A 13,519-nucleotide genomic window follows, 5' to 3' on the forward strand; every position below is an offset into this window, starting at 1 on the left:
TAGGATTATTGGTATGCCATCTGGGGACTTAGTCTTGAGGGTTCTAGGGTCTGAGAAAGAAGATGCTATCCACAGGAAGACAGCCTGACACCAGTGTAGACAGAGGATACCAGGGACCTCTGCATTGCCCCGACGTGGGTGACTTGTGTTTAGAGGAGGGCCTGAGTGGTTGGGGACGCCCCATGTTTCCCCTTCAGGTGTCTCACTTCTTGGAGCCGCTCTGAGTGCCCTGGGCGGCACAGCTGTAGTTCCCAGCGTAACTTCCGAAGTGCACGGCCACAGCTGCATCACAGTCATCCACGGTTACCACAGCTACCTTCTCTCCAGACGGCCCATGGGGCAGGCCCAGGTGGCCGATGTTGGGCTGTAGGGGTAGAAAGAATAAAAACCTGTCAGCATGCCCGGGGCGGGTGCCCCAACTCTGCACACTACCTATAGAGGTGGAATGTGATGAAAGGTGAGGTACCCTGACTCCCGACCTGCGACTTGGGATGCAGGGAATCTTCCTAGAACACAGGTCCTTCTCAGAACCGCAGGATGAGAGCTTGTTGGGAATAAGGCTGTGGCATCAGTTAAGGCAAATCCAAGGTAGAATATAGGAGCCTGAGACCTGATGACTGGGGTCCACAGCTATAGCCAGCACCCGGGAAGGGGTATACAGGATCCTCCCTAGAAAGCTGGCTTATAAATCATTTTTGTTTTGGTAGTGCTCGGGATGAAAGTCCAGGGCTGCAGACAACCACTCAACCATTGAACTACATCTTCAGCCCCACAGCTGTCTAACCTCTGAGTTCAGTTCTCCACCCGAGAGGCGAACAGCTGTTGTCTAAGCCACACAGATGCCAGCCCTTCCTTATAGTGGCCTCTGGACACAACCACGTCGTTATACAGAACCCTCTTTTTGTCCCTCACTGGCTCCTGGCCACCACGACCCTGTGTTCAGGTTGCCGCTTCCTGATCCAAATATGGAGACCCGTTTCCCGGCCATCCAAGATGGCGCCTGACCATACCGAGTCCTGAAGTACAGAATGCCTGTGCTGACGTCACCCTCAAATTATCTTTATTCCTTCACTGGCCTGAAGTTGCCTCTTCTAAGCTTCCAGGCCAGACCTGGAGCCTCTTGGCCTTGGCTTCTCTGCTGACCTCAAGTACCAGCCTGGGTTCCCACCCCCTCAAGCCACCCAGGGACGGCTTCTTTTCCTGGCAGTCCTCATAGTCTCTCAGGACACCAAGTATCCCCCTATCTAACCTCTGAAATCCTTCCTGGAGTAAAAGCCAACTGCACTGTCCATGCTAGGAAAAAGATATGAGGGCCTCAGAGTTTTAGAAACAAGCAAACGGCCAGAGGGCTGGCAGGCTGACGGGCAACTGGATTTCCTTTCTGACCTGCAAATCAGGGTACCAAAGCCTGTGTCCCTAGGTGCTGTGAGCATAACCCCAGGGTGGTATCACCAGACCTTCCAAATGGCACACACACACAAGATCCCTCCTTCCCCACAGACAGCCTGGCAGCAGCCCTCCTCAATCACCACAAAACAATAGGCCAGACAGGTATGTTGGCATACCTACAGTCCCAGAACTCAAGGGGCTGAGCCAGGAGGATCATTTAAGTTTGGGAGTTCAGGGCCAGCCTGGGCAACATAGCAAGACCACATCTTAAAAGAAAAAAAAAAAAATCTGTGGGCCCAGGGCCGCCTCTTTCTATAAAACTGCTGTGTCTGGTTGCATTAACATGGCAAACTTATGTTACTTTATACTCCCGGAAATAGCTGTAAAATCAGACTATAATTAAGTCATCCTTAATGCCTTTTAACAGGGAATGACTGTGCAGCTCATTCAACACGAAGCCTCAGTATTCCCACAGGAAGGAGACACCCGTTTAACGGGTCCACAGGGCTGGAAGGTAGCACACAGAGCCACTGGCAACAGGAGCTCAACAAAGTATCTGGGGCGTGTGAACCAGGGTCCATCTGCTCAGGCCACGTACCCTGGAGCGGGTGACTTGGCATGTAGCCATCCAACAGGAGCCCACCACTCCACCTCCTCCAGCCATCTGCCCTGAACAAGCTCATAGCAGTAGTTTTTCTGGGTATAAGGTAAGATTTGAGATTAAAATACCCACTGGGTATTGTGTTTGCCATGCCAAGTGAGGACCTGTGTTCAGAACCCAGGACCTACATAAAAGCTCAGCATGGCCGTGCATGCCTATAATTCTAGCACTGAGGAGGCAGAGACAAGCGGATCCCCAAAGTTGGCCAGCCAGCCTAGCTGATCGGTGGGCTCCAAGTTCAGTGCAGAAAATTAGTGCGGGGAGCAACTGAGGAAGATATCCACTGATGACCTCTGACCTCCACAAAATGCAAGTGCACCTGAATACATACATGAACCCTCAAAATACAAATGCATGAACACACACACACACACACTCATCTACATAGATATATGTGTGCGTGCATGCACACACATACATATGCACACACACACCCCTACTCATCTACATAGATGTATGTGTGCGTGCATGCACACACACACACAACCATCTAACCTGTTGATGTTAGAAGAATTGTAGTGTCAACTCTACATGAGTCTCCCACAAACCTTTCTTTGGGCACTCTGAGGGGAGTCAATTATCTTAGGTCACTCTCTGATTATCTATTTCCTTAGAGAGTCCACCTCTGTGTTAAGTAGTAGTTATACAGCTACGGAAAATCATCTGGTTTCTCACTTGGGAGCAGCAGTCTGCTTCGGGAGATTGGTGAGGTGCCCATTAGGGGTGCTTAAGTGTTAGGTACCATGCTGAGAAAGAAGGACCATCCCCAGGCTATCCGAACCCTGTATCATCTCCAGAGCGTGTAATTTACATTTTTGGGAATGGGTGTGAGGTTTTCAGAGGGTGGATGTAAACAGCCTTTACACGCGGAGGCTTTAATGAAACTGAGCTGCTATTTACAAAATTGTGATTGCTGTACACTCCGCTTTGTAATCAACAGCTCAGCACCATGGGATTCAAGCACAGACAGGGAGGAAGGGAACATTGGGGTGGAAAACGGGATGGGGGGGCAGGGAGGAGGGGGAGGGAACGCCCAGTTTGTATCCAGAGTGGCTCCTGCTGATAAGGAGCAACCACTGGTGACATGCTGACACCTGGCTCCATTCTGAGGGATCAGAGCTGGTAGCAAGGCCCTGGGGTGATGGCTGCTAATCATCACCCCAAAATAGGTACCCTGACCTTGCAGATGAAAGTAAAGGAGTTTGTAGACAGAGGACCAAACACTTGTGGGTCAAACAGGGTCAGGAGGAGGAGAGAGATGAGGCAGGGGCAGGGAGCACCTGCTGGGGCTGGAGCAGCCAGAAGCCAGCAACCTCAGTGAGCGGTCTCGGTCTCGGTTCCTGACTGTCCAACAATGGGCTCATGGCCCACTGGGGGAGGGGAGCTCAGGGACAAGGTTAAAGAATCAAGAGAAATGAGGCGTGGTGGTGCACACCTTTAACCCCAGCACTGAGGAAGCAGAGGCATGCGATCTCTATGAGTTTGAGGATAGCCTGGTCTACATAATGAGTTCCAGGACAGCCAGGCCTACGTAGAGACCCTGTCTCACATAAAAGGGGGGTGGGGAGAAAAATACAAGAGGTGACCAGGATGCAAGGATTTCACCAGAGCCAAATGTTGACCAATATAGGGCCCACCATGCCACTCCCAGGGACACGCCCAAGGGAATACAGAGAGCCAAGTCCAAAAAAAAAAAAAGCAGGTTCACACATGTTCACAATAGTATTCTTCACAATTCCCCAATGACAGCAGCAGCAACTCAAATGCCCCTCAACAGAAGGAGAGGGATAAACACTGGCCCATTGCGTGATATGAGGGACTGGGGCACTGTTATCCACCACAACTTTGATGAGCCCTGAGGCATGGCATGGAGGACTTACACTATATGATGGCTGCCATGCAGCCCAGAGGCCCAGAACACCCATAACATAAAGACACTGGCTGGCTGCTGTGGAGGCTGGAGACACTTTGGGGGTGACTGCTGAGAGCAACAGGGTATCATTGTGGGATTAGGAGAACATTCTAGGTGAGGCAGCAGGTTGCTGCACTGTACTGTGAGTGTTCTGAAAGTTGTTTCTTGGGGCCGTGTAGATCTCATGCAGTGCTCACCAGCTGTCCGCCGTGCTCTCTCAGGAGCGCCTCTGGGAGAGCCCGCCTGCTTCCATCACTAGCCCCCGTGCTGCTGCGGTGGGTGGTAAGACAGCATGGGAGACGGCAGCTGTTGGTAAGGCCTCAGGAGCTACACGGGCCATTTGAATCAGGATGGGTACGGCAGCAGGTGCACTGATGGAGAGGTTGGCTGGCTGCTTTGGTCAAAGACAGACATGGGACTGGGCTCGGTGGCAGAGCCTCACCTAGCATGCAAGAGCACCTAGGTTCCCTCCCCAGCCTCACCACACCAAAAAGAAATATTCTTTTTTTTAAAAGGGGGGTTTGGCTATCTACACTCAGTAGATAACGGCACCTGCTATCAAGTGAGGACATGAGTGTGATCCCTGAGCCCACATGGAGGAAAGAATGAATTTCTCACGTTTGTCCTCTAACCACACATACACCATGGCTTGCACACACTCAAACACACACACACACACACATGCACACACACACAAAAACAAACAAACAAAGAAGTAAAAAGGTAACTGGAGCCTGAGGATGTAGTGCTTGCCTAGCATACATAAAGCCTAGGTTCAATCCCTAGCACCCCATAAATCCAGGCATGGTGGTATGTACAGATGTGTATCTGTAATCCCAGGCCTTGGGAAGTTAAGACCATTTTTAGCTACACAGAAAATTTGAGGCTAGCCTGGGTTACATGAGACTCTGTCTCAAAAATTAAATTTAAAATTAAAAAAAGAAAGAAAGATAGTCAGGTGGTGGTGGCACACACCTTTAATTCCAGCACTTGGGAAGGCAGAGGCAGGTAGATCTCTGTGAGTTCAAGGCCAGCCTGGTCTACAGAGTGAGTTCCAGGACAGCCAGGACTACACAGAGAAACCCTGTCTCAAAAAAAGAAAGAAGGAAGGAGAGAGAGAGAGAGAGACAGACAGAGACAGAGACACAGAGAGAGACAGAGACAGAGAGACAGAGAGAAGCATGTCCCAGTGAGGAGCTGACACACAGAAGGGTGGAGAAGTCACTGCAGACAGTGATGGCACCATGAGCAGCTTGCTCTGAGACCAGGTTTCTTGGGTCTCAGCTCAGGTGAGGAGGGACAAAGAACAGGACAAAATGAGTCGCCTTCTAACATTTTAAAGGTGAACTGTTAAAAACCTGCCACATATTTACACAAAGGAAAAGGAGCGTGTGATCAAAGGGACAAGCGGCAGACTCAGAGATTCCCTCTGTTTTTATATGAGATGCTGTGATAATTAACCTTCCCAGGGCTGACTGTGTCTTGGGGAGCAGACAGCCAGACCAGGAAGACCCCCAAGTCTGAGGTACCTCCTTCAGGCCCCCTGAACCTTAGGCATCATCTTCAGGATGGAAAGCTTAGCAGTGGCCAGGCCAGGACACTTGGACAAAAGTGGTGCAATACACACAGACCAGAGGGGACACCCACACTGCAGAGCAATGCAAGAGGCCTGCAGCCGCGTCTACCATCGTCAGTATCTACACACGTCTACAGCCTTAGTGTCCCGTCCCCGTCCCCCCCCCCCCCCCCCCGGGCCATACATGCTGCTCTGAGCAGGAAACCCACCACGCACCCCTAGGACAGGTGGAAATGCCAGTGGGTGGAGCCACCATAGTAACTCCGCCTCCACTTAAAAAAACCCAAGGGCTACAGTGCACTTCAAAGTGAGGCCCCAAAGGGCCAGCTCTACCAATCTGTGCAGATCTGGATTCCTGATGCCAAAGTGTCACCAGGCCTGCCCCTTGTCATTTTCCCCCAGCGTATTTTCTTCCCCGAGTATGGCCCCTCCCTGATGGCTTCCACTTAGATGCCTAAAGTATCTGCAGAGAGCTTTTGTGTGCACACAAAAGCCTTTGGTCCTCCGAAGCGCTCACATTTCTGCAGTCTTTTAACCTGCTACAGACAATTCTTCTTTAGGAGGCTGATGGGGGTTTGGTTTCAACATGGGGGCGGGCAGAGTGGGGTGCCTCTGAAACCAGATGCACTAGGGTAAGACCCAGGAGGTGAATGGATTCACACTCAGTGTCAGAAATGACCAACCGACATTCATATCAAAGAATTCACAGGTGGCTGGAGCCCGGGAATGTTTGCAGGAGCTGAAGTGTGGTGCGTCATTTCTCCAACAGCAGCCCCGAGTCCCCGCCCTGCTGGGTCTCCCGTGCACAGGTTTGCACAGGCACACTCTAGTCTGCCTTCTCCAGCCATTGAGGCCCCTAGCATGTGCTTGGGACTATCTCCCAGTAACAAAGTGGTGTTTGCTTCTCTTGTGTCTCACATTAAAGACAAAGGCACAAGTCTAGTTGTCCTGGTCACAGAAACCTGGGAGGCGGGGCAAGGGTGTATCTGGGAATCATCCCCTGAGCTCTCCTTTACCAGTGCATCTCCCAGATATCTGAGTCAAGACCCACTAAGCTGAGGCTATACAATGAGGCAGCCTGGGTGACCAGGAAGTGCTCTGGAGATGAGAGAGCACAGGCCAGTGCTTACAGGAAGTGTGCACTTTGCACACTCATACCACACTACCCACTGCATTATTCTCAACGCACCTCCAACCAGGCTCATCTGCCCAGGCACACTCACGTTTACTCACACTCATGGGATACACGCACACTCACACAGGTGCTCACCAGTATTGACGCATGCACGCTCACATGCACACACTCACCAGCAGATCTTATACTTTGTGTACCATGGACAGAATCTTAACACATTCTTACAAGTCATTCTTACAAAGCCTGGCCTACTCTAGCCAGGACCTGATAGACCTCTTTCTGATCCCCCACCCCCAATCTGGGACACAACAGAGACCCCCTACATTCCAGCTCCTTATTTTGATCTCACCTCAGAGTACCACCATCCTCCTCACCGACAGATCCTGAGGACAAGGAGCTCAGACCTTCATGATGAAGGCTGGCGCTGAACTGGTGGGAGAAAGCATGAGCTTGCTAAGAAAAGCAGAGGGACTGTGGAGGAAAGGGACGGTCACAGCTAGGCTGAGGATGACACATTTGAGAGACACTGATACATCAATGAATGAAAGACACAGGAGATGGCTCAGTCCCCTCCCCCACTGCAGTTCCGTGCCCCCCGTTTCCCCATCTCCTCCCAGAACCACCAGGACCACTGTAGACTTATATACCCTGGTACCAGGCAAGATGTTAGTGTCCATGGTCCCAGGACTAGGGCGGAGAAGAGGGGGGCAGGCTTGCTGCAGCCAACAGCCCCTCAGGCTGCACAGAGTGAGTACAGGAGCACACTGGAAGAGGCTGAGACAGATGGAGGGTACAGGAAAAAGCAGCCATTCCACCGGACAGGACACACCCTACGACAAGCTGCCTAGCTCCTAGAGGACTTTCCATAACAGGGCAATGGAACACAAAGGCCCCAGGGCGAGATTGGGAGCTCTGACGTTTCCATGCAGGTGACTCTCTACCACCTGACCATCCTGTGTTTAGGAAAGGAAGCCAGGTACCTTATCTCCCAGCTCTGCCACCTGTCAGAGGACGGGGTGTGTCCTTGGACCTGCTGCTGCATACATACCCCATTACTACCATGGCAGCTCTGTAGAGGGCCACCCCAGCCACCTCTCCCACAGGGCTCACTGGCCACTCCATACCCCTTGGGTTGGCTTCTGTTACCTACTAAGCTCGGCTTCAAGGGAAGCATTTAACATTCCAAAGGCGGAGATGGAGGACAGATAATCGGGGTCTCAGACATCACCCAGTGACCCACCGAGAGCTGGCGGAATGTGCCTGTATGGAAGTGTCGCTACTCGATATTTATGGAATACCCGTGTCGGCCAGACAGGAGCTCACCACACTGGCAGGAAACACCGCCGGAAAGAAACAACTGATTCACACTCCAGGCTCAGGCCTGAGGACAATGAGAGCTTTTATGGTAACCGAACCCCCGAGGTGCACTCCCATAGGCTCCTATGAAACCCCACACCCCGCCCCCTTTGTTGGCAAGAGGGCCTCATGCGGTGGGAGGGTCAAGAAAGTAAGTTCACGTTGCCGCACCTTTGGTCAAAACCGTTTTAGGTACTGTGCAAGGCTCAATGAACTTCACGAAAATGTGGCTTCTTTATCTTTCATCGTCTTCAAAACTGCAGATTTATTGAAAAAATATATATAAAAGAATAAGACCAAAAATGGCTCATTTGCCACTGACCCTGATGGTTGAGGCTCTGCCTGTAACTCAGGTGTATAGAAGATGACCCACAGAAGGACTTCAAAGGATCATAGATCCACCTGAATTCATATCCTTGTTCACAAACATACCCACCATGCTTGCTGTTTGCAGAAAGAGTCACTACTGGGCCACTGGCAACACGGGTCCTCAACGCTGCCTTGAAATTTTATACCTCTAAGAACCTGGAGGTCTGGCCGGGCGGTGGTGGCACACGCCTTTAATCCCAGCACTCGGGAGGCAGAGCCAGGCGGATCTCTGTGAGTTCGAGGCCAGCCTGGGCTACAGAGTGAGTTCCAGGAAAGGTGCAAAGCTACACAGAGAAACCCTGTCCTGAAAAACCAAAAAAAAAAAAAAAAAAAAAAAAAAGAACCTGGAGGTCCCTTGCTGGGTGTGGTGGTGTACACCTCTAATCCCAGCACTTGGGAGGCAGAGGCAGGCCAATCACTGTGAGTTTGAGGCCAGCCTGGTCTACATAGTGAGTTCCAGGATGGTCAGAGCTACATGATCAGATGTTCTCTCAAAAGAAGAAGGAGGAGGAAGAGGAGGAGAAGGAGGAGGAGGAGGAGGAGGAGAAGGAGGAGGAGGAGGAGGAGGAGGGGGAGGGGGAGGGGAGGAGGAGGGGGAAAGAGGAGAAGGAGGAGGAGGAGAACCTGGAGGTCCTGGGGAGAGACTTGCCCATGTGTCTGAGCAAGGGCCCTTGGGTTTTCTGGAATAGTAGAAACCCTCCCCTATCTAGAAGGGAGTGGAGGTGGGGTCACAACCCACCTCTTCTGGATCTTGGGGTTTCACATGCAGCACAGACAAGAGGTTTGGAACCATGTGAACAAGCCAGAGTGAACCCAGCCAGGACCAGGCAATTCCTAAGAAGATCCACATCCAGAGGTCAGCCCAAGGTCACCTCCCCTGCCCCCATCAGAGAGGTGTCAGTTCTGAGAAGAATGGTACATTTCTGATAGAATCCCCTTTTCTCATAATAGAAAAATAGAAACACAGCCAGCCTGAACACATACAGCAACCCTTTCTCTAAACCTCTTCTCAGATTTATGCAGCCAAGGAAAACACAGCAACCCAAACTGACATCAATCATGTCAATTTGATTTATTATTTATCATTTGAAAACACTACTTTGCAAGCCCTTTGGATTTTTTTTTTTATGTGTATGGGTGTTTTGCCTGCATGTGTATGTACAGCACTCAACAAGCAGTGTCTGGAAGAAGGAGAGGATGACGAATCCCCTGGAACTGGAGTGACAGATGCTTGTGGGCTGCCACGTGCACGCTGGGACCAAACCCATGTCAGACAGTGCTCTTTTTTTTTTTTTTTAAGATTTATTTATTTTGTTTTATTTTTAATTTTTTAAAAAATTTTATGTTCATTGGTGTTTTGCCTGCATACATGCCTGCATGAGGGTGTCGGGTCCCCTGGAACTGGAGTTACAGACAGTTGTGAGCTGCCATATGGGTGCTGGGAATTGAACCCAGGTCCTCTAGAAGAGCAGCTAGTGCTCTTAACCACCGAGCCATCTCTCCAGCCCCAGGATCTCACAGTCCCCGCGCAATGTATCGTTTTCTTTTTCACCGAGATCACATCCGCACAGCACCACTCTTCTCGCAGCTAACACAGCTTGCCTGATCACACATTTGCTCCCTAATTATGGGATGCTCGTAAGCAGACGCTACGCACGACAGGCTGGGGAAGAAATACTGAGTTAGCCCATGTTTCAAAGGGAAGATGCATGAAAACCAAACTAGATGCCATAACTTGCTACTGAGGACTTGGATTGGTGGGTTTAACTTACTAGGTTACTATGGAATTGATGGAAAAATGAAAAAATGCTGCCCTGGATGATGACGAGGAGGAGGAGGAGGAGGAGGAGGAGGAGGAGGAGGAGGAGGACCACCACCATTGCGGTCATTCCTTGAGTAAGAAGGGTATAAGCACCCCATAGCCAGCCTGACTGGTAGGAACTTTATAAGCCCTGTCAGCTGCAGGAGGCCAGTGTGACAAAGATGGTCACTGTAGTGATGCCTTTGTGCAAGAGGCTGAAGGCTGAGTGTCCTTGAAGACAAGCTACCTGCTGCTACCACCCACCTGTCTCCTGTCCTGGCTTCAGCTACCCCTGTCCCCACCTTAACCATTGCAAGTCCCTCCCAGCTAACCCCATATCCCTAGCCGAGTGCCCGGGAAGAGACAATCCTTTGAGACATCTTGCAGTAACTAGAGACATCTGAGTCTTCACTAGGGCATGGATCCTGTGACATCTCATGAGTAGTGGCCGGGGACACAGACTGGCCCCTCTCCCAACAAAGAGTCATCAACCCCAAATGCCAGGTGGAGAAGCCCAATCGGTATCTCACCTCCTTCCTAATCCCTTCATGAAAACTCCCCTGCAGACTCACCCTGACCTCAGGCCCCACTTCCTGCCCACATCCTGAGCACACCCACAGAAGAGACCATACTGCCCTATGTATTCAAGTTGGACACACAAACCTCCCTAGCACATCCACACTTCCCCAATGGGCTGGTGGTTGTCTCAGAATTGAGGTGGGAACAGCCAAATCCATGACACCCCTGATTCGCCAACCAAGGTGGTGAGGAGGGTCCCACTAAATGGCTCCTCATGTGGAGAGCAGATGGAGTCCTGAGTGATGTGTGTTATTTGACATGGGTATGGCCATATCAAGGACCTCAGTGCCTCACTCAGTCCATGGGAGTGGCAAAGCCTTCCCTCAGTGAGGCTCAGAGGGAAGGGAAAGTCCCTCTGGTCCAACTGGGAAAATTAATAGTGTGTCTAGAAACCATTGACCATGGCTTCCTCCTCAGGGATGACTGCAGCCTAGGCCTGCTTCCCTGGAGAGACCCTCTATCTTGATTAGCTAAACCTGCTTGCTTGTGCAGCTGTATACCATAAACCTGCCTTGATTCAGATGGCTGAGATATACATGCTGGGCTGGGTGGTGAGGCATGTCTTTAATCCCAGAACTTGGGAGGCAGAGACAGGTAGATTTCTGTGAGTTCCAGGCCAGCCTGGCTTACAGAGCAAGTTCCAGGACAGTTAGAGCTATGTAATAGAGAGACCCTGTCTCAAAACAAAACAAAAACACACACACACACACACACACACACACACACACACACACACACACACACACACACAGGCATGCACACTGGAGTTCTAGGTCACAGCTGGTGCTCTCCATCAGAGCCAGCACAGCCTACCTGATCTCAGCTTGTCTGTACATGTGTCTTTGTGTCAGCCCCAGTAGGGTCAATCCCTGAGACAACCAAGAGGATGAGGCTCGTATGCCTGCATCCAAAGCTCCCACTGGGGCTCCCTGAGCAAACCAAGGTATAGCCATAATCCTTCATGAAGCAAAAGAGTTGCTCAAGAGGACCAAGCGTCCAGTGGCTGCAGGCAGGTGTCCTCTCCTCCAAACAGCGCCCTCTTTTGGAAGCAGCCAGATGCTACTTTGAGCTGGGATATGGGTAGCACGCCTCTCCCAATCCCACAAGCACCCCTGGGTGCTGAAAGGTGACTTAAAAGGAAACCCAGCGTTGAAACCTGAGTTTCAAGTGCAAAGAAATGATTTCAAATGCTCTGTGCTGCAGTCAGCCGTCATAGGCTGGAAGTGGAAATGCTTGACTGCTTTTTACAAAAGCCTCAGGAAAAGTCTACAGTGGGTCGGTCCCCAACCACAAATCCCCACCCAGCCAAACCTCCCTAGTGCTTCTGGAGAAAGGCTAGGGGAAGCGCGAGGTGCTGAGCAATGGCTGCCTCGGAGAAGGCCTCGCTAGAACCACCACCGTGAACTCTAACATGCTCTTCTGTTCCCCTGAAGGCGAACTTAACCAATAGACCTCACTGAAAATGTCACTCACTGGAAAGAAAGAGCAAACTGCCTTTGCCCCGCCTTCACTGTGAAGGTCTGCAGAGGGTTCCCTGGGGCCACAGACACTGTCTCCCTCAGGCTCCTGCCCAGAGTGCTTGCTCTTCCAGGATGAAGGTCACCCAGCTCCACTACCACTGTTCCTAGGCCTGTACACCTCCCTGCTACCCCGCACTGGCCTGCCCTTTGTCCCTCCTGGACCAGCCTGTTTGGGTACTCCACCTGTTTCCTCTGGGGACCCTGACAAGAAGCCAGTCTGGCAGCTCTGAAGTCCCCCCACGGGTCAGCAGACCCGGGACAGGTCCCACAAGGTTCCCAGTGCTGTGGTCTCTGGGCAGAGATGCTTTGCCAGGCTGACCTGACATGTCCAGGATAGGAACAAAGCAAAGATGTGCCTGAAGGAAGCTGGCACTCGGGGACAGCAGGGCAGACATGACTGTAATCTCTGCTAATATTCCCTGCTGTGTGGCCCGCTCAACCCATACACGGAGGCTTAAGGATATAGGGGAGGCTGGTTGGTTTCCTCCCTAAAATACCCTCTGGCAAGAGAAGGAAACAGCCCAGCAAAGGCCTAATCCTGTGCTCAGGGCTCTGTTTGTTCATTGGAAGGTGGAGGGAGCTGTTGAAAGGACCCGGCCCTGCAAAGGGAAGCACAGATTCCAGTAATCCACCTCTACCTGCTGATCCTGTGGCATGGGGGCCATCTTTCCTCTCTGGGCTATTTGGCGTAGCCTTCTGTAATGGTGCGCTTCTCTGAGCTGGCTCACAGGACAGAGAATTCACAACGGGGCTGAGAGGTCGATGCTGGGTGCCGATCTGGGTCCCAATCAACCACAGAAGACAGATGCAGAGGCTTCTAATGGGGAAATCAAGGCTGGTGCAGCCTCCCACACCCACCCCTCCCTCAGCAGCAAGCTTGCAGTCTGGAGGTGTGTCTCTGACATAAGCAAGAAAGGACACACACACACTGAGCTTCCCCGACATCTCAGGGCTTCCTATGGTTCATTCCAACAGGCCTATACATTCTGGAAGCACAAGCTACTGGGAGTGTCCACCCAGGGTATGAAGGTCTAGGAGGCAGGAAGAACATATAAGAGAAGCCACAGGATCAAGGTGCAGCAAGGTGACAGGGTGAATATTCCTGGATGTTCTTTCTGGGAGCAGAGGCCAGCAAGGCCATCACCCCTTTGCAGGATTACAGAGCATCCCTTTGTGGGATTATCTGTCATTCTTTCTACTCAAAATCTTACGCCTTTAATC

The 13,519-nt window shown here is 51.4% G+C and overlaps 1 protein-coding gene across 3 annotated transcripts in view; it reads right to left on the bottom strand.

The window, feature by feature from the left end:
• Celsr1 (cadherin EGF LAG seven-pass G-type receptor 1) overlaps positions 1 to 13,519 on the bottom strand; it is a 142,009-nt gene that overhangs the window by 43,149 nt on the left and 85,341 nt on the right. For all 3 annotated transcript variants that reach the window (XM_052748569.1, XM_052748570.1, XM_052748568.1), the window contains exon 6: positions 207 to 364. In XM_052748569.1, the coding sequence (XP_052604529.1) occupies positions 207 to 364 (158 nt within the window). The remainder of the gene's footprint in view (positions 1 to 206; positions 365 to 13,519) is intronic.

This window comes from Peromyscus californicus, unplaced genomic scaffold (assembly GCF_007827085.1).
Source record: "Peromyscus californicus insignis strain IS unplaced genomic scaffold, ASM782708v3 Scaffold_20__1_contigs__length_68692818, whole genome shotgun sequence".
Taxonomy (NCBI): domain Eukaryota; kingdom Metazoa; phylum Chordata; class Mammalia; order Rodentia; family Cricetidae; genus Peromyscus; species Peromyscus californicus.